This window comes from Emiliania huxleyi, assembly GCF_000372725.1.
Source record: "Emiliania huxleyi CCMP1516 unplaced genomic scaffold EMIHUscaffold_60, whole genome shotgun sequence".
NCBI lineage: Eukaryota > Haptophyta > Isochrysidales > Noelaerhabdaceae > Emiliania > Emiliania huxleyi.
In genome coordinates, this window is record NW_005197506.1 from 611,044 (window position 1) to 630,136 (window position 19,093).

Sequence of the window (19,093 nt, forward strand, 5' to 3'; positions counted from 1 at the left end):
TCGATCCGAGGAGGGCTGCTCCGCCTCGACGCGCCGCTCGTGGCGGCCGCACTATCGCTGCTGTTCACCCTCTCCACCCTATACCTCGCCGCCAGCACCAACCCCGGCGTTGTGTCCCGCGAAATGGCGGCGCCCGAGGAGGCCCCCTCGGCGGCGCCTGCCGGCTACTGCACCGCGTGCTGCGTGCAGCGGCGGCCCCGCACGCACCACTGCAGGCACATGCGCGCCTGCGTCGACCGCTGGGACCACTACTGCGTCTACATCGGCAACGCGGTCGGCAGCGGCAACCACCGCGTATTCGTGTGCTTTATCCTCGCCGCCACGGCACACGCGGCGCTGCTGACGTGGTGCGCGGCGCTCGAGCTGCTGGGGAGGGCGCAGCCGTGGCGGCTCGCCTCGGCCACCCACGCCCTCGCGCCTGCACTGCTGCTCCTCTACACCGCCCCCATGGGCGCCGTGCTCGCCTGCTTCTCGGCGTACCACCTCTTTCTCATCTCGGTCAACCAGACGAGCTACGAGTACGCCTTCAAGAAGGCCTACACCGCGCGCGCCAACCCGCACGACCGAGGCTGCCTCGGCAACTGGGTCGGCTTCTGCGGCGGCGCGCCGAGCGTGGCGGCCGGCGAGGCACCCGACGTCGCCCACATCCTAATCTGATGACGCGAACGGCCTGACGCCGGGCTGTACTCTCCTGGACGCACTGTGTCATATTTCACTCGCGTCGCCGCGCAGCCCGCACTGCTGTTAGCTCTTTTCTGAAAAATTCCATCAGGGGTAGATCAGGACATACACTGAAAAAGAAACCCCGCGAGCGAAACGACTCTTCGATACGCCCGTCGCTGCCGCCATCGCACAACGCAGGGCCTGCGACGAGGACGTTCCACTCCCGCCGCGCGACGAGGACGTTCCACTCCTGCCGCGCGATTCGGACGAGGACGCTCCACTCCCGCCGCGCGATTCGGACAAGGACCTTGCCAAGACGGCACCGAGTGGCTCCTTGCCGCCTTCGCGCACCGGAGCACGGATCGTGGCTGCACTAAACTTCAATGCAAAGCGCGTGCAATTTTCGCCGTTTGACGAGAACGCGGACGGTAAGCTTGGCTCTGTCTACACACGCCTGACCGAGACGCTCCTCGCCCGCGGCGACTGGGATCGTCGCCCAGCGCTACGCAATAAGGCCACGGGTGAGACGAAGCTGCCAGCGACGTACAGCCTGCTCCTTGGGACAGCGCAGGGAAAGGGCGTGCCGTGGGGTCGGCTGGGCTATGGCATTTGGCCACCACCGCTGGTCAACTACTGCCGTGGGTTCGACCTCCTCACCCGCAAGGGCAAGCTCGTGAGCACTCTTCAGCAGGCCAAAGAGGCTGCGAATGGTGGATGGCCGAGAGAGATGCCAAAGCTTCTCACAGCTGGTGCCGCGGTGCGAACGGAGAAGTGGGAGCTTGCGCCCACCGCCTTTGTCTTCCACCCGTCCAAGGGTGAAGCCAACCCCCGCGCCGCCCTGCGCGACGCCTACGCCACGCGCGCTGTCGCTGCTGATGGCAAGGCGGACGCGAATCGCTGGATCCTCAAGCCGTCGGAGGGAGCCAAGGGGGAAGGAATCTGCATCCTCGACGAGATTGCGGCGATCGAGGAGCACCTAGACAAGCAGGAGGCGCGGGCGGCGGAGGGCGAGACGGTCTCCTCGTGGGTCGTCCAGCGGTACATCCACAACCCGCTCCTCCTCAGGGCCGGCCACCGCAAGTTTGACATGCGCTGCTGGGTACTGCTTGCGCCCGACTACAGCATCCACCTCTACCGCCACGGCGTGCTGCGCGTGGCGTCGGCGCCCTACCAGGCGGACAATATTGGCGACCGCTTCGCGCATCTCACCAACCACTGCATCGCTGCTGAGCATGCCGAATACGGGAAGTACGAGGCGACAAACGAGATCTTCTACCCGGCGTTTGATAAAGAGCTCAGCGAGCGCTACCCGGAGCTTGCGCTCGCCGCGAAAGGCACGGCGCTCTTTGGCGCGACGCCGAACGAAGACGACGAGGCGGGATCGGTCCTGGAGACCGTTGTGCTCCCACAGATCCGCCGCATTGTCGTTCAGTCAATCCTCGCGGTGCGCGACCGCCTCGAGACGGACGGAGAGTACTTTCAGCCGTTTCAGCTCTTTGGGTACGACTTTCTGCTGGACAAAGAGCTCAGGGTGTGGCTGTGCGAGATCAACGCGTCGCCGGCTGTCGCCGAGGAGCTGCTCCCCGCGTGCGTCGATGCCATCATCCGCACGGCCATCGACCCGTTCTGCGCGCCCGTCGACGTGCTCATGGCGACGGCCGAGAAAGCGGGCGACAGGGAGGTGGGAGGCAAGGCGGGGTACGATGAGCGCACGGAAAAGGCGCCGCCCGCCGAGCGCTTTGAGTGCCTCTTCGCAGTCGAGTCTGCGTCTAAGAAGGCGGCAGCCTGAAGCTGTTGGGTCGTGTCGTTTTAGAGAGAAGTGCGGGGCCGTCGCCGCCGTCGCCGCCGTTGGCGACTTCGTAACTATTGTGTGTGGTGAAATTCTTTTCGCCGGAACTCGATCTGTTTGTGTGTGAACCTCTCATAGACCAAGAGCGCGCATCTATAGCAGGCTGTCAACACGAAAGCGAAGCGAGCATCAGACCCAGCCAGATCTAGACTCAGTATTGGATCCAGATTTCATTCAGCCGGTGGACATGCGTGTCATCATCGACGACATGACATCTCCTTCTATGCACTCGACTTTGATCGGTTTGCTCAAGCTCTCGAAGCTACTCTCCGCGGCGGACATAGAGTCGTTAAATGTTGCCCGCGCCGCCCGGTTCAAACGCCAGCGAGCGTCACACATATCCTACGAGCTCAGGCGTGCATGCATCGACCGGTGCGAGCCGCACCTTGACGCTGACAGCAGACTCAAGTGGCAGACTTTCAACGGCCTGGGGAGGCAGGCATTCATCCACCTATGTGAGGAGAACGCCGTCGACTACGAAGGCAGCAACTCAAAGCCGGAGCTGGCCCGTCTCGTCAGGGAGACGATTGCTCGCGCGTTGAACGCCCGGGCGGCGGCCAACCGTCAGAGCACGGAAGGTAAAGAGCCGTTCAACTTGAAAAGAGGCAAGAGCGCACGCCTACGGCTCTAATATATTGCCGAGACCCTGAGGCAGCTTGCCAAGCAGTACATACTGTCTTACGTGCATGCCCCACGCGCATGTCTCGCATGCCATGTAATTGTGAAAATTCTCAATCTAGATACACGGGTTAAAAATGAATCGGAGTCCGCTCACCGCTGTCCGGTGGGAGCGACCACGGATCGGTGGTCGGTGCGCGACACTCACACCCAGACAGCAGAATCCATCACTTCAATAACATCAAACATGCCCCAGAGGGACACATACGGTTAGAAATGCGTTCAGCTGCCGCCGCCCGCCCGGTCCAGATAGTCGTGCACGCACTCGATGAGCTTCTCCTTGATGCCCGCGGCGCCCGCCTTGTGGCCCGCGTCCACGAAGTGCGTGCTGAGCAGCCCCGCACCCTTCGCGCCGTCCTCTGACGGCTCTAGTGCGTCGCGGATCGCTCGCATCTGCGCCACAAGCTCGCGCGCAAACTCCTCTGGGCAGACAGCGTCGCCCGTGCCCTGCACCACCCAAGTGTCCATCCGCGCCATCGCCGCCGCGGCCTCGCCCGAGAGCCGCTCGAGCAGCCTGCACGGCGCCTCGTACGCACCTCGCAGGAAGAGGCGCGCCTCGAAGAAGGCGACGCTGCGCGCCTGTTTGCAGCACACGGCCTCACGGGCACGGAGAGTGGACGGCGCATCGAGCCATTCCTAGAGCGCCTCGGCGTACTCGTCCGCCACGGCAGTGTCCACGTCGCGCCGCTCCGACTCGCACTCCGCCATCAGGTTGCACTCGAACGCGTGCCTGTTCACAGCCACGCGTGTGAAGAGACGCGCTCACACCGCGCTGCGCCAGCCCACCTGCGTGCGAGCGTGCCAGTGCCAGGTGGCCGCCGCGTCGCCCGCGCGGATGCGCCGATCGTACTCGCCCAGCAGCAAGCGAGCGTCGTGGCCGCTCTCGCCCACCGCCGCGGCAAAGGCGTCAAATTCTCGAAGCCGGCGGCGCGCGCCCGCCTCCTCGCCCTCGGCCTCGGCGGCGGCTGCATACGGCGCCCGCGAGTAGACGGCGTCGATCTCGGCCGGCAAGCTGTGGCGAAGAGGGGGGTCGAGGGCCGGCAGGCTGTGGCGGTGCAGGGGGGGGCGAGGGCCGGCAGGCTGTGGCGGTGCAGGGGGGTCGAGGGCCGGCAGGCTGCGGCGGTGCAGGGGGGTCGAGGGCCGGCAGGCTGCGGCGGTGCAGGGGGGGGTCGAGGGCCGGCAGGCTGCGGCGGTGCAGGGGGGGCGAGGGCCGGCAGGCTGTGGCGGTGCAGGGGGGGCGAGGGCCGGCAGGCTGTGGCGGTGCAGGGGGGGCGAGGGCCGGCAGGCTGTGGCGGTGCAGGGGGGGCGAGGGCCGGCAGGCTGTGGCGGTGCAGGGGGGGCGAGGGCCGGCAGGCTGTGGCGGTGCAGGGGGGGCGAGGGCCGGCAGGCTGTGGCGGTGCAGGGGGGGCGAGGGCCGGCAGGCTGTGGCGGTGCAGGGGGGGGTCGAGGGCCGGCAGGCTGTGGCGGGGAGGGGAGACGCTCGCTCATCTCGGCGTCGCGTGCGCGCCTGAGGAAGACGCCGCGAAGGATGAGGGCGAGGCAGCGCTGCGGGAAGTCGAGGGCGTACTGCAGCGCCAGCGTGGAGCCCCAGCTGCCGCCAAACACCAGCCACCGCTCGAGACCGAGCGCCTGCTCCCTCATCAGTCGACGTTAGCTCGAGCCGTCAGCCAGCGGCTGCACCTCCAGACCCGCGCCTCCCTCACCGCCTCGAAGTCGGCGCTCATCAGCGAGATGTTGATCTCGCCGTAGATGCGCATGTGCGCCGCCGACTCGCGCACCGACGGCGTCGACCTGCCCGTGCCTCGCTGGTCCACCTCCACCACAAAGAAGCGCGCCGCGTCGAAAAACTCGCCGTTGATGTCTGCATAGTCGGCGACGCAATTGCCGGGCCCTCCGTGCACAAACAGCACGGGGGTGCCAGCGGCGCGGCTGCCCCACGTGCGGTACCACAGCCGGACTTCGACTCCCTCCACCTCGCCCACCGCCACAGTGCCCTCCTCCGCCTCCCCGATCGGGACCACGCCGCCGCACCGCCGCACCGCCGCACAGCCCACCGCAGCCGCGCCGCCCTCGCCGCCCTCGCCTCTGCCCTGGTCCAAACGCGCCTCGTCGTCTTCGCCCAGCGAGCCCGCCGTCCCCGCCACGCCGCCGCCGCGCGCAGCCGCCGCCGCCGCGGCGCGAAGCATCTCGCCCTCGCTCAGCTCTTCCACAGCCCCGCCGCACGCGGGCAGCATCGCCGCGCCGCCGCCGCGGTGCGCCTCGTCCGCCAGCTCGGCGAGCAGGTGCTGCAGCAGCGCCAGCTGGCGGCGGCGCGGCACCGCCTCGAAGGGAGGCACGTGGACAAACAGGGCGGTGTGCCGACTCTGCGTGCTCTGCGCGCCCGAGCTGTTGTTGTGCGCGTGCGAGAGCCGCAGCGACTCGTACAGCGTGTAGTTGCACAGGTACCTGCGGGTCAGGCCAAGGGCGTCTTCGGCGTCTGGCCATCCCAGCAGCAGCGCGGTGCCGGCCGGCGAGGGTGGGCAGACAATCTGCTTCTCGGCGCACCCACAGCGGCGGGCTCGTGGATAGGTTGCGGGCCCTAGCGCCAACGCACCGGCCTGCGTCGTCCGAGACTCGGATCTCCTCGGCCGACCTCGCAGCCAACGCATCCCGCAGAGAGGAGAGGGGCAGAGGGCTGCGGCGGCAGCCCCGCACGCCACGCGCGGCCGGCGCGGCGTCGATGGGCTCGTCCGTCGGCTGGCGGCCTCGCTCGTCCGCCACACGAAATGTCATGTTGTTGACGCCGGTGCGCTCGAGTGCAAAGCCGCGCCCTCTCGCGTCGACGCCAAGGTGCACGTAGATGACGCAGCCGGAGGAGTCGTCGCCGCTGTGCAGCCGCTGCAGCTGCGCGTCGACATCCTCGGTCGAAACCTCAAGCACTGCTGAGCGGAGCGGGACGCCGTGCGGAAGCCGCCAGCCGTCGGCGCCGCTGGCGAGCTCTCTCGCGAGCCAGTCGGTTGGGTTCTCTTCGACGTCGGCGAACGGGCCGAACCCCGTCACGACGATGGAGCAGGACGGCGTGGCCATTGACTGTGAACGGCGGGCGAGTTTGCGCACGCGCTGCGCGTAGGCGGCGCGTGGGCGGGTGGCCCGCCCGGCCGTCGGTGAGCACCGGACGCGAGGGTCGCTGGGTCGGTCGGTCGGCTCCTAACTAACTCGCTGCATATAGTAGCGATGAGCTCACTAGCTAGAGCTCACACTAGCTAGAGGCCGTCATCGCATTCGCCCTGGGACCCAGCGCTGACTTCTGACTGTCGTTGCGGTCTATCCCTTTCTCGACTGTCTGAGCTTGTGCGTCTTGGGTCCGTGGTTGTGTTTTTGTGTGAAGGGCATGACACCTGTGAAGGGGATGGCACCTGACAGGGTTCCAACTTTTTCCGGGGCATGGTACTCGAGTATGGTAGCTCGGCGGCCCAAAGGGGGGGGGGGGGGGGTATGGTCCTGACCGCCCAAGGCTAGCCCTACCATACCCCAAGCAGGTTTTCCAAGTGGCGGGGGGGGTATGGTCTCGAGGTGGGTTGGCCTTCTGTCTGCCCGCCCAATGGGTGGCAGGTGCCTCTGCTGCTATGGCATGCCTCACGGCTGCGACTGGCCGGCGCCTCGGCGCGTCAGCTCGGCTCGGCGTAGCGATAGTGGCCAGCGCAACTCGCCTGGACTCAACGCTCAGCCAGGAGCTCCCGCACGCGCTGGCGCGAGGCATGGCGCATGCAACGCGTCTGAATGCTCGCCTCGCCTCGCGCAAATGCGACACCGTCCTCGCAGCCGACAGTCCACCGCCTGCTAAAGGAGCACAGCGACGACTGCGGCACCGGCGACGCATGGCAGGCTGGTCATGACGCAGTTATAGGGTGTTGTGTGCCGTCAGAGTGACTCTCTGTGTGTCAGGGATAGAGGGAGCGGACCCTGAGTTGAGGAAATCGGGGGACGCGACCCACTTCGCCACAGACGGTCCCGCGCCTCGCCACTATGACGGGTAGACGACCGCGGCTCGTGTGCGTCTACCCGTCTTTGTCCGGAGTGAATACTCCAACGCGCTCGTCGGTGACGGCGTCCCCCGATTTCGCCGCGCTCGGCGAACCTCGACAGCGCTTTCGGTGGCATGCAGCTCTTTGCGCCTGAAGCCTGGAGAGCAGCTCCTCTGCTGCTCATACGCTCTGCACAGTTGGCACAGCCTACTGTGCGGCTGCCACAGCTGTGACAGCGATGGGCTCGCCCTCACTGGCCCTCAGTCACTCGTGCTGCGGCTTGTGTGAGCGACACTGCTCGGCGACTGCCGGCACACTGTGAGACCATGGGTGTGAGGTAAAACCACGCTACCAGCGCTTGGTCACATCAGCCCTGAGGTCATATCCTTCTCCTCTGTTGATGGTAACACTTGTCTACTCGCTGGAGCCGAGCAGGAGGGCTTGGCGCACAACCCCTGTTCAACTCAGGGTCCGCACCCCGTAGTCAGGGCCGTCCATCAGAGCTCCAGTAAGCTCGGAGACACCCCATTAGCGCGGCTCGACCTCTTTGAGTCACTGCCTTCCCGGCGGTTTGGCTGTAGAGCCTCTACAACAAACTCTACAGCAAAATCGCGCTCTACATCGCTCTACATCGGACTCACATCGTCACGCGCCGGATGTAGAGCTCTACAGCTCGCTACAGCGCTCTACACTCTACATCCTCTACACCCTCCCTCAGGCTCGGAGACGCTCTACATCGGACTCACATCGTCCCGCGGCGGATGTAGAGCTCTACAGCTCGCTACAGCGCTCTACACTCTACATCCTCTACACCCTCCCTCAGGCTCGGAGACACCCCATTAGCGCGGCTCGACCTCTTTGAGTCACTGCCTTCCCAGCGGTTTGGCTGTAGAGCCTCTACAACAAACTCTACAGCAAAATCGCGCTCCTACATCGCTCTACATCGGACTCACATCGTCCCGCGGCGGATGTAGAGCTCTACAGCTCTACAGCGCTCTCCAGCGCTCTACAGCTCTACAGCGCTCTCCAGCGCTCTACAGCTCTACAGCTCTACAGCGCTCTACACTCTACATCCTCTACACTCTCCGTCGGCACTTGGAGCACTTGGAGTGCGGTCATTAACGGCACTTGGACGGCGAATTCTTTCTTTCTTTTTTCCGCCGCGAGATGTGCGACCTCCATATGACCGAGAGTGATGTGGATGGCAAGTAGATCTAAAGAGTGATGTGGATGGCAAGTAGATCTAAAGCTGGTCCGCCACCGCCCCTTGCCATACAAAGAAGGCCAAGTCCGGACTTCGCGCGACATCTCTCGAGGTCTCGAGACACCGGGGAAAAAGCCGTACCCCCCCTCATGCTCGCGCTCCTGCCGGCCTATTCCGCCCAGATCTTCGCCAGCGCGGCCAACGATCCCGGCCTCAAGGACGTGTTCGCCTTCAAGGGCGAGGGCTTTGGCCCAAAGCGACTGCGGCTCGGCAATACGTCGATGAAGAACGCCAAATACAAGAAGAACGAAGGCGAAGTCCCGACCTGGATCGACGGCGTGCCATTGTCACGGACCGCTGCTCCGCCGCATCAAGGATCGGACAGTGCAGCTCTCTCTCTATAGGCAAGCCTCCGTTCGAGCCGCTGATGGAAGTCTCGGCCGACTGGGCTCTGGCGGACCAGACCCGAACCTTCTGCCTCCTCGTGCTGGACATGGAGAATGACTACCTCCCGTGCGCAGCCCGCACTGACGCCCGCACCTTCGCTCGTCTCACTCGCTCTACCCTCTGCGGAGCCTCGCACACAGCCGCGCAGCGCCGCTGCCAGCTGAGCTCCCTCCGCCTGCCCTGCAGGTATATGACTTTTATGATGCCGAACGCCGAGGCGGTGCTCGCCGCCTTCCGCAAGGCGCAGCAGCCGGTCGTGTGGACCAACTGGTACCGGCAGGAGGATGACGGCGCGTACGGTGCGTGTGCTCGCCCGCTTCCGTGGGTCCGAGGGCGCCTCCCTGACGCGTCCACGACGCGCCCGCAGGAGCCATCGACCGCTTCTGGGGCCCTCGCGGCCTGTACCCGCCGGGAGGCACCGTCAAAGGGCACGCCGAGAACCCGATGTGGATCGACACGAGGTACGGCAAGAACGCGACCGACACGGCGGGCTGCGCGGCGGAGGGTGGTCCGTACACGCACAAGAGCAGCGCGGCCGGAACCGAGGGCTGGCGTGTTAGGTGCCAGCGATGGGACCGATCACGGAGGACGAGAAGTCGCTCGTCATCAAGTCGATGTGAGATGAGCCGAGATCAGCCGAGATCAGCCGAGACCGGTCCATTTGGCGCAGACCCGACCGCTGGCATGTTGCGACTCACGCAGCGGACGGCACTCTCCACGAAGTGTCTGCGAAAGGAGTTCGGCCGTCCCTCCTTCCCTCCGACCATGCCGCCCTCCCCGCCGCAGGCACCTCTCCAAGATGGCCGACAAGGACGAGCACGGAGACGACATCCTCTACCCGATGCTGCAGGCGTGGGGCGTCGACACTATCGTTATCGTCGGCGCGTGGACCGAAGACTGCGTCATCGCGACCTGCTACGAGGCGGCAGACCGCTATGGTCTCGACGTCGTCCTCGTCACCGACGCCATCGCAACGGGCTCGCCGGTGCACCAAAAGGCGATGGACACGATGCAGGCGGGGCGGCCGCCGAGATGGAGCCGTCGCCCATTTTTTGCAGCCGATGGCAGCGCCGAGTTGCGGCAGCCGTGCCCCTCCTCACCAGTGCCTCCCTCCCTGCCCAGGCGGCCTGCGGCAAGACGCTGATGGCGGAGGAGCTGGTGCAATACTTCGCGAGCCACCGGCACAAGCTCGGCCCCGCGCAAGCCGAGCTCAACTATGGCGCCGTTCAGCTGCGCCGCCGCGCCGCCCTGCTGAGCGCCGCGCAGGCCGAGGCGCGCGGTCGCGAGGGCATCTCGGTGGCGGTCGCCGCGGTGATCGCGCTGATGGCGGCCGCGGTCGGCGCAGCGATCGCCGTCCGCGTCTTCGTTCGTCACCCACTCTCCCACAGCTACGAGAAAAGCCCCGTGCCATTCACCTAACTAAAGGTTAACGCAAGTGCTCGCACTGGCGTGAATTTTGATTGGAGCGCTCGTAGGATCGTCCCGATGCAGAGAAAGAGTTCAGGGAAATGAAAAGGTATAGGTACGGCGAACGGCGTGTGCGTGTCGACCGTTCTAGTCACCTCTATTTTTACGATTACCTGTGTGCCCCCCTCTTTCGAGAGAGAGGCGCGCGACCCGTTGCGGTTCCGCGCCTGTCCGCCTAACTTATGGCGGCTAACTCCAGTCTCCACCCGTTGATCCCCGCTCACACCAAGATATCGATTCGCGCAGGGCGGGGACACAACATGTACATGTACATGTATGCATGTGCACGCACATGTGCATGCACATGCATCCCATCTCGATCAGAATCTGCCTTCACCTTTTATTTATTTCTACCCGCTAACTATGAGCGAGAAAGGAACGCTGATCACCCTCCAGCCAGCCACCGCGAGGAGGCGCCGCTTGAGCAGCGTTTGCCCCTTGGGCTTGCGCACGCCCCGGTCGTCGGGCAGGAGGACTGGAAGTGAGAGAGGGGCCATCGTCCACCTCAACGCCGACGCGTGACGAGGGCAGCGCCAGGTCGAGCGAGTAGCCAGTGCGCGGCTCAAGATACTCCTCTTCGAAGCCAAGCTGGAGGGTGGCGAGGGCAGCCGCGATGGAGCGCTGCAAGCCTGACGGCTGAGCTAGGGTCGCCATCGTAGCGTCGCGACAAAGCTGGCGCTGTGAGACGGAAAGGAGATGCTGCAGCCTGTCTGCTCCTCGCTCAAGAGAGAGCCAGAGCTGCCATTGGTGAAGCTGGACGCGGTGCTTGATGCTCGCGATGGAACCTGGGCGAGCGAGTCGCTGATGACGCGTGAGCAGGCGGCCTCGTGCCATCGCTCAGCGGGCCAACGCTCATCGCGCCATCTCAGCTCGCCCCACCATTGCTGCTCGTCGCGTCTGCACACGTTGCGCCGTTGCTCTTCACGCCAGCGGTGTTGCCGAACGTAAAAAAGAAAAAGAAAAAGAAGAGAGCTAAACGATTGGACCCGGTGTGGTCGCTAGACTGAGATGAGACCGCCAGTGGATGTGGGAGTCCACCGCGCACCGCGCTGCGAGCCTGTCGTGTCCCTTGTCAGGAGCAGGAGAGCCCCACCTGTCCCCCTGATCGTCCTTCCAAAATCCTGCTCGTGCAGGTGGGGACCCTGTCCTCGACTCCTCGTCCCATCCCTCGTTTGGCGTGTCTGTTTTCTTTCTTTTTTCCGGTGTGAAAGGACAGACAAGCAAGAGCTAAATCACTGAGAGAGAGAGAGACCCCCCCTCTCCCTTTTCTCCCAGTAAGCTAAAAGTACTACTACTACTGAAAAAAAACGGAAAGTTAACGTTCTTCGTTCGCGGGCGGGTACCAGGTATGTTGTTGTTGACCGCAGCGGTGGTGACGGCAACAGCACGCCAACCCTGTGGCCTGCGGTGCCGCATTTGGGAGGCAATGCTCCGGCGGCGGAGCCATCACCGGCGGCTGCAGGAGGTAGAGAGCTCCTCCAGAAGGGCGCCCAAAACTCTTGGCGACCTCGTCTCTATGCGGCGTCGGCAAGCAGAGGCGGCCTCAACGAGCTCGTGCGATTCGATGCTGCTTTGGCCGTACAATACCACCGAGCAGCAACGGGTGGAGACGGCCTGGCTCGCCGAGGCCGTCTCGCGAAAGAAGAAACTCAAGGGCCACCGAGCCTTCGCAATGTCTCCCTGGATGGCGGCTCTCGACCCGGCGGCATCATCGCTCTTCCAGATCGGCGCCAACAAGCACGAGTCCACATCGTACATCAACACAGAGCCAGGCCCTCTCGCTGTGCACCATGGCTGGAAGTCAACTCTCCTCGAGCCTATACCAGACATCTTCAAGCAATTGCAGAGGACCTATACGCCACAGCCGCCCAACGTGGAACTTGTAAACGCGGCCGTGTGCGACCAGTGCGCCGCCGCGCCGCTTAAAATGTGGTCGGTTGACATGAGCAACGCCACGGGCAACTGGGGGAGCAACGACTCGGACGCCCGCTGTCTCACCGCCAACACGCCCGGTGGAAATGGCTCTCACTTTGTCTCTGAGATCGCCTCTCTCTCCAAGTGCAGCGCACCCTGTGCAAACCGCGACCAGACCCAAGCTCATTCATCTCGACCCCCTTCTGCTGACGCACCGTCAGGTCGCACCTGCTCCGCCACAATCGCTACTTTGCCGTGGGGCCAAACCAGTGTGCTCAGTGCTCAAAGGTACTCGGCCGGCCGCTGCCAAACAACTGCATGCGCCAGGCGGTTGGATGAGGGCGAAGGGGACATGCGTGGATCTCCTAGTTCTCTCACTCTATCGTGTCACGCCTTGCAGGTGATCGCCAATAACCTAGTGACATTTCCGGTGCGATGCTACTGCGCCGAGACCGAGTTGGTGCCGCAGCTGCGGCACGCGCAGAGAGGTGGCGCTGCGGCGCTCTCGCTTTTGGTGAGGGCTAGCCGGGAGATCAATGAGAGGGGGCATGGGTGCGTTCGAGCGAGTCATGCTCAGAACAATCGCGTGGCATGTGAGGCGGTCGATGCGGAGGGACACGACGACGCGGCCTTATACCAGTTCCCTTTTGCCCTCGTGCGCCCTGCCCGCGTCGTCTTCGAGTCCACCCACCTGACCAGCCTCCGCTTCCTCCGGTGCGCCCGCCTCCCCACCGCCCTTCGACGCCGCACACAGCACCTACACATCTCCTTATCTCGCCAGTGCCTCGGCAGGCTCGCCGAGTTCCTGCGCTCATATGGCTACGAGATGCTGTCGGTCGACGCCAGCTCCGTCTCGCGTCAGAAGCATGGTGACCGAACCGGGCTCAGGCAAGGGCACTGCGTTTGGCGCCCTGCCCGATACCATCCCCATCAGACTCCAGAGCACCCCCTCACACCTAGCTGCGGCTCAGGCATCACGTCGACTCTGCAGAGCCGCTGCGCGACTGCCGAAAGGCTCCCGGCCGCTGCCGGGCGAGCGCCGCCGCACCTGCGCTGCAGCCGACTCGGCCCGCCCCGCCGCCGCGCAGCATCGCCCGAATGGTGCGTCTGAGGCATATTTCTGATCACAGCGTGAGGACTCTTTTCATGATCTGGGCCTCTAAACAGGTGGGTGCGCCCAAGACCGGCGAGCTGCTCGATAGGCTCTGCCTTGCAGCCACACGCGCCGCGCCCCCCATCAGCCGGCGTATCTCCTCGGCTGGCGCGAGAGCGGTTGTGGTGGAAGCGGTGGGCGGCAACGGCGGCGAGGGTGGGGGAGGAGGAGGGGGCGGCGTGCGGGGCGATGTGGTACGGGCAATCGCAGCCGACCTGCTGCGTCGCTGCAACACGCGGGATCACGGCCCGGAGCGGGATGCGAGCGTGGAGTCCCAACGCGCCGCTCGCCTGCTGGCGAGGAAGCGTGGCTGGCATCAGGACGCGTGGATCGTCCTCGCGGGGGCTTCGCAGGCGGTGGTGTAGTGTGCCCTGGGAGAAAGAAAGAAAGTTCCCTGACACACATTGATCCCTCCCACCCTCCCTCCGACCCTCCCTTGGGGCGTCTGTCTTCTTTCTTTCTTTCTTTCCACCCTCCCTGGTCTGGCCGAAATTTTTCGCGGTATCCGCGGTACGGGGAGATACGGGGAGATGCGGGGAGATACGGGGAGATACGGGGAGATACGGGGAGATACGTTTCACATTACTTTTTTCACAAAGACCGCAGGGCGGGGACCTGTTCCTTTTTACCCATCTCCTAGTAGAAAGAAAGAAAGAAAGAAAACAGACAACCCAAGGGTAGAGATGTTCCGTTTTGTCCGGTGTTATTACTTTTTTTCGCCGGCCAAGTCAGCTGTACCCCCTCCGACTCGCTCGCTCAGGGCTCTGACAGGCACTCGCTTCAGGCGACCGGACACACATCTCCACCCGCAGAATGCGAGGCCCGCCGCCGCGGCTCGCCCTCCTCCTTCTCGCCTCCGGCTCCTCCGCGACCACCGAGTGGCGGATCGCCGTCCTGCCCGACGGCCGCCCCTTTGCGCCGACCGACTTTGCGCTCGCTCCGTCGCCGCCGCTCGACGCCGCGGCGCTCAAGCAGGGCGAGGCGCTCTTCGCGCTGGAGTACGCGTCGGTGGACGCGGCGACGCGGATCTGGACCGACGGCGGCGGCTCGGCGCAGGGCTGGGGCTTCTTCTCCAAGCTGCAGAAGCGGCCCGGCGACGCGATGTTCACGTTTGGCGCCGTGCTGCGCTGCCTCGCGTCGCGCCACCCCGACTGGGCGGCGGGCGAGCTGGGAGTGGGCGCGTCGGCGATCCGGGCGGTGCAGGTCCTCGACCCGGCGGCGGCGCGGCTGCGCAAGGCGCTCGGCAGCGTCGACCCGTCGCTCGAGCTGTCTGTCCTCGGCACCACGACGGGGCTCACGGGTGAAGACACGCGCCTCCGTGAGGCGGCTCCGAGATCCGCCCTCCGACCTGACGCAGCCCCCTCTCCGCCCTCCCCCGCTGCCCAGCGCTGCTCGCCATCGAGAAGCTGCTGCCGCCCCGGCCAGAGGGGCCGGGCGTGGTGTATGTGTCGGCCGCGGCGGGCGGGGTCGGGCTGCTGGCGGCGCAGCTCTTCCAGCTGCGCAACGCGACGCGCGTCATCGGCTCGGCTGGGACGGACGAGAAGGCGCGGCGGCCGCGCTGCAGGGCGCCGACCGAGGGAGAGGAGGAGAGGGAGAGGGGCGGGTCGTCCTGTCGGCAGGTGCGACTGCTGCGGTCCAAGTACGGCGTCGAGGCCTTCAACTACCGCCGCCAGGCCGTCGGCGACGCGCTCGCCGCCCTCGCCCCCGAGGGAGTCGACGTCTTCTTCGACGGCGGCCGCCCCTTCCCCCGCGCCGCGCCAGAGCGCGGCTCCACCGACGCCCCTCCCCCGCTCTCTCGCCCCGCCGCCGCCCGCCGCCCGCCGCCCGCCGCCCGCCGCCCGGGTCACCGCCTCTGCCGCCGCGGCCAGGCGTCGGCGGGCGCACGCTCGACGAGGCGCTGCTACACATGAGCAAGTTCGGCACCGTCCTCAACGTCGGCGCCGTCTCCGAGTTCTCCTCCTCGTCGCGCGGCGGCCTCGCCAACGCGCACGCCATCACCGACCGCGCCCTTCGCATCTCGGGCTTTGGCGTCGCGAACTACGTGCCCGACTTTGCGGACGCGCGCCGCCGGCGAGCCGCACCCGCACCCGCACCCTCGCCCTGCCTCCTCTGCCCGTACCGCCACTCTCTTGCCGGAGCAGGCTCGCCGACCTCGTCCTCGCCGGCAAGCTCACGACCGAGGAGACCGTCTTTGGGTGGGAGGAGTACGGCGCAGCGCACACCGCGCTCCACGCCGGCGGCAGCGTCGGCAAGGTGCTCGTCGCCGGCCCCGTCGCCGCGGCGCCGCGGGGAGGAGGAGGAGGAGGGGACGGGGGCGGAGGAGGGGGCGGAGGGCCGGAGGCCGTGGCGGAGCTGGTGGTGCGGGCAGGCGCTTCGCTCGGGCGCGACACGGCGGCCTTCGCCCACTCCCTCGTGCACGACCACTGGGTCGACTCGGTCTCCGCGCTGCGAGTGCTACAGGCGGCTCAATTTGCCACCTTCGAGCACACCTCCCTGTGGCTTGTCCGTGACTGTGACGCGCCCGTGGCACGCCGCTTGCAGGCCCCCGACCTGATTGCGCTCGGCCTTCCGGGGCGCCTCGCGGCCGAGATTGTCAAGCAGGCGGCCAGCGCAGGGGAGGAGGCAGGAGCACGATTGGAGTGGAGAAGAGGCGCCGGCGCCGGCTGGGCGAGCGCGGCGGTCTCGCCGGTCCCGCCGCACGGTCATAGCACGGGCGACGGTCGCGTGAGCCGCCATCGGCCCGACTCGATCGCCACGGCCGCGTCGGAGTCGTCCGACCGCCGACTCTTCTGGAGCGCCGTCCTCGGCCTCCTCGTCGCCGCCGTCGGCCGTGGCAGACTGGCGTCTGCTGCGTGGTCGGCCGGCTGCAGCCTCCTCTCTCGCGTGGGCCGCGGGGCCGTGCCCGCCCTCCTCGCGTCACTGCGGCACGCCGCCTCCGCTGTCGCCGCCGCCGCCCTCGCGCTCGCCGCCGCCGCTGCCACCGCAGTGGCCGTGCGCTTGCGCAAGGTGCGACGCTGGAGCGCAATCGCGGTGGAGACAATCTCATGCCTCCCGCCGGCCTCATCGCAACCCGGTCACACCAGGTGATCGACGCGCTGCAGCAGACGAGCGAGTCGGACGAGGCCGCCTGCACGCCCCCTGCCCGCGCCGCGGCAGCGACTCCTTCACCCGTCACCCACCCTCCTCCACCCTCCCTTCCTCCACCCCCCCTCCCTGTCCGCCCCGGCAGGCCGTGCGCGCCCTCCTCGCTCGAGCGTCGAGCTCGGACGGCGGCGGGTCTCGCTCGGACGATGATCGGCCGTACACGCCCTACTCTGCCCGCTCCCACCAGAACAGGCCCTTTGCCGGTGAGGCCGAGTCGCCTTCCACGCCCGTCGCTGGCGCGGAGGCCGCGGGCGCAAAGCTTGGGGCGGCGGACGCGTCGGCGGCCTCGCCCGCAGTAGAGGCGGGATACGGGGTGGAGGCGGAGGCGGAGCAGGCGCGCGCAGAGCAGAGCGCGGAGCAGAGCGCGGAGCAGCCCCGGCACAGCGATGACGCCGGCGCCCGAATGAGAGCGTCGCACTTGTGGCGTGAGGGCAGGATTGTTGCTGTAGGCAATGCGAGGACACCGGGCCCGGCGGTGCGAGCGTGGGGTCCGGCGGCGCAAGAAGAATCCGTGCGCACTCGCCCGGCGTACGTCGAATGTGCGTTATGTGAGCTACGAATCGGCTCTAGTTTGTGTTGCGCTTGAGAGTAACAGAATCTCTTTGGGTGCGGCGGGAAAGGCCAGTGCCATCGCACACGGCCCGTGCCCGCGTCGACCGTCGTACTCGTATGCTGCTAGAGGCGCGTTACTTTCTCCGTTTGACAACACATCAAGAGCACACATCTGTAATATCTCACCACGCCGCCCCAACCCCATCTGCCGCCGAGGCTTCCGCCTCCCGGTCCCGCTCCGCGAGTAGTTCCGATAGCGGCGACTGCCGCGGCGAAGCGTCGAAGCGCGAGAACTTGAAGCGTGTCTCGAAGGGCGATCCGACCTCGTACATGCTCGCCTCACCCTCGATGGCGCCCTCAGCTTGCGCCGAGGTGGTGAAGTGGCCCTCCGGCGGGTAGACATCCACTCTTCCGTGCCGTGGCAGCGCCGATGAGAAGGACTGCCCGACGATTCCGTGAGGCAGGTGGCGAGCCGCGTAGTCTCCTCGGAGCACAAAGCCGATGTCGACGCGGTGCAGCGGCCCCATGCTCGCATAGGTGCGCGCGCCCTTGACGTTGATGGTCCAATATTTTGCTGAGAAGGTCGCGGAAGCCATGCTCATCGCGACATTCAGATCTTCGCACGCCCTGTGACCACCCTTGCCAAAACGGAAGCGGCGGCCGCCGCAGTACCCTGTGATGACCTCCCAGCCCCAATTATTCTCGTCGAGCTGCGAGCCCCAGAAGGAGAGGTTGGACCACTTGCGCTTCTCGCCGCCGACTAGGGCCGCCAGGTGCAGCTCCGTGATGAAGGATCCGTTCACGGTGAGCTTGTTGTTGTTGAGCTTGAAGGTGGCCGCCTCGATCTTAACATTGACAGACAAGCCCGGTGCCGAGAAGAAGTTGTAGAGCTGGCCGTTGCGGCCGCGAAAGTCGGCGCGACCGCCGTGGGCGAGGTGGAGATGGGGGTCCTACAGCCAAGATCACAGCCGTGAGCCTAGATGCGGCCTAGCAGGCAGCCGAGAAATGGGCGGCTGGAGGTGCACGGCGCCTGCTGAATGCTCAAGCCCATTTCTACAAAGCGCTCTCGAAAGCGCGTCGAGCCTCCCTCCCCTGTCCCCCACGGCGGCGGCGGCGGCGGCGGCGGCGGCGGCGGCGATAGCAGCGGCGGCGGCGGTGACGGCGGTGGTGAAGGCGGCGGCGGGACGGGGCTTCTTTGAAAGAAGAAGAGTTGGGTGCCTTGCACCGAGGCCTCGCCTCCTCCCCCGGGGCATTGGGAGCCCGCTGCCCCACTGAGACGGCCCGGCGTGTGCAGAATCGGGCCATCGCTCACGCCATAGGCGGAGACGAGCCCATCGAACTCGTTCAGCATGGGCAGGTCTGAAATGTTCGACTTGTATGTCACTGCGTCCGCGGGGTAGGAGGTCGATGTGGCGGAAATGTTGCCAAGGCATTTCCTTCCCCCCCGGGTGGTGATGGTGTGTGAGACACCACTCACGTCCCGCAGCGTCCCCTGCGCCGGCGTCAGCAAGAAATCGCTCGCAGTTGCGATCACAATGCAGAGGCCCTCCTTGTTCACGTCGTTGTAATTGTTCGTCTGCGGTAGACCACGATTGTTGGGTTGCAGGTGTGCGCACCTATGGGAGAGAGGAGGAGAATGTCGCACGCCTGTCACCATAGCTCGGGCGATCCTGCTTTCTGCCACCCGTCATCATGTAGTGTCATGGTCACGCCGTCCGCTGCCGTCGCTTCCACATCCTTCCACATGCTGGCATGTGCGTCGCATCTGCCAGAGGGAGAGATGTGGATGTGGACGATGGGTTCGAAAAGGAGAAAGCCACGAGTGTGGGCCCTCGCCTGGCCTGAGCATCGACACACGACAGCTTGACCAAAATATGCTTCCCCGAAAGCAGGGTTGTGCTCACGTAGTCTGTGGCCTGACAAAGAGAGAAGCGGGGCGGTGAAAGAGCGAGGAAGGCTTGATGTGTCCGAGCGAGAGCGCCTGGTACGGAGCTGGTCCACCAAAACCAGGGATCCTG

General features: G+C 65.9%; 5 protein-coding genes across 5 annotated transcripts; 4 read left to right on the forward strand and 1 right to left on the reverse strand.

Annotated features, from left to right (window-relative positions):
- Positions 1-1,561: 1,561 nt before the first annotated feature.
- Positions 1,562-2,272, forward strand: EMIHUDRAFT_42928 (hypothetical protein; the record flags this gene model as incomplete). Its single annotated transcript, XM_005764305.1, has 1 exon — positions 1,562-2,272. A coding segment is annotated over one exon (711 nt), but the record flags the coding sequence as incomplete, so codon positions are not given.
- A 1,140-nt stretch (positions 2,273-3,412) lies between these two features.
- On the reverse strand, positions 3,413-6,256 carry EMIHUDRAFT_104599 (hypothetical protein; the record flags this gene model as incomplete). The annotated part of the gene is made up of 5 exons (XM_005764306.1): positions 3,413-3,769; positions 3,869-3,920; positions 3,957-4,202; positions 4,871-5,635; positions 5,784-6,256. The coding sequence occupies 5 exons, from the start codon at positions 6,254-6,256 to the stop codon at positions 3,413-3,415; spliced, it is 1,893 nt and encodes a 630-aa protein (XP_005764363.1).
- Positions 6,257-7,432: 1,176 nt separating this feature from the next.
- EMIHUDRAFT_104600 (hypothetical protein) lies at positions 7,433-10,264 on the forward strand (the record flags this gene model as incomplete). Its single annotated transcript, XM_005764307.1, has 6 exons — positions 7,433-7,478; positions 8,803-8,911; positions 9,032-9,144; positions 9,213-9,405; positions 9,632-9,830; positions 9,968-10,264. 6 exons carry the CDS (start codon positions 7,433-7,435, stop codon positions 10,262-10,264), a joined length of 957 nt encoding a protein of 318 aa, XP_005764364.1.
- A 1,612-nt stretch (positions 10,265-11,876) lies between these two features.
- Positions 11,877-13,744, forward strand: EMIHUDRAFT_214334 (hypothetical protein; the record flags this gene model as incomplete). The annotated part of the gene is made up of 5 exons (XM_005764308.1): positions 11,877-12,370; positions 12,448-12,556; positions 12,627-12,940; positions 13,019-13,095; positions 13,590-13,744. The coding sequence occupies 5 exons, from the start codon at positions 11,877-11,879 to the stop codon at positions 13,742-13,744; spliced, it is 1,149 nt and encodes a 382-aa protein (XP_005764365.1).
- A 420-nt stretch (positions 13,745-14,164) lies between these two features.
- On the forward strand, positions 14,165-17,474 carry EMIHUDRAFT_464985 (hypothetical protein; the record flags this gene model as incomplete). The annotated part of the gene is made up of 7 exons (XM_005764309.1): positions 14,165-14,679; positions 14,766-14,923; positions 14,999-15,110; positions 15,248-15,449; positions 15,521-16,385; positions 16,609-16,998; positions 17,292-17,474. The coding sequence occupies exons 1-7, from the start codon at positions 14,193-14,195 to the stop codon at positions 17,472-17,474; spliced, it is 2,397 nt and encodes a 798-aa protein (XP_005764366.1). The 5' UTR covers positions 14,165-14,192.
- Between the last annotated feature and the right edge of the window lie 1,619 nt (positions 17,475-19,093).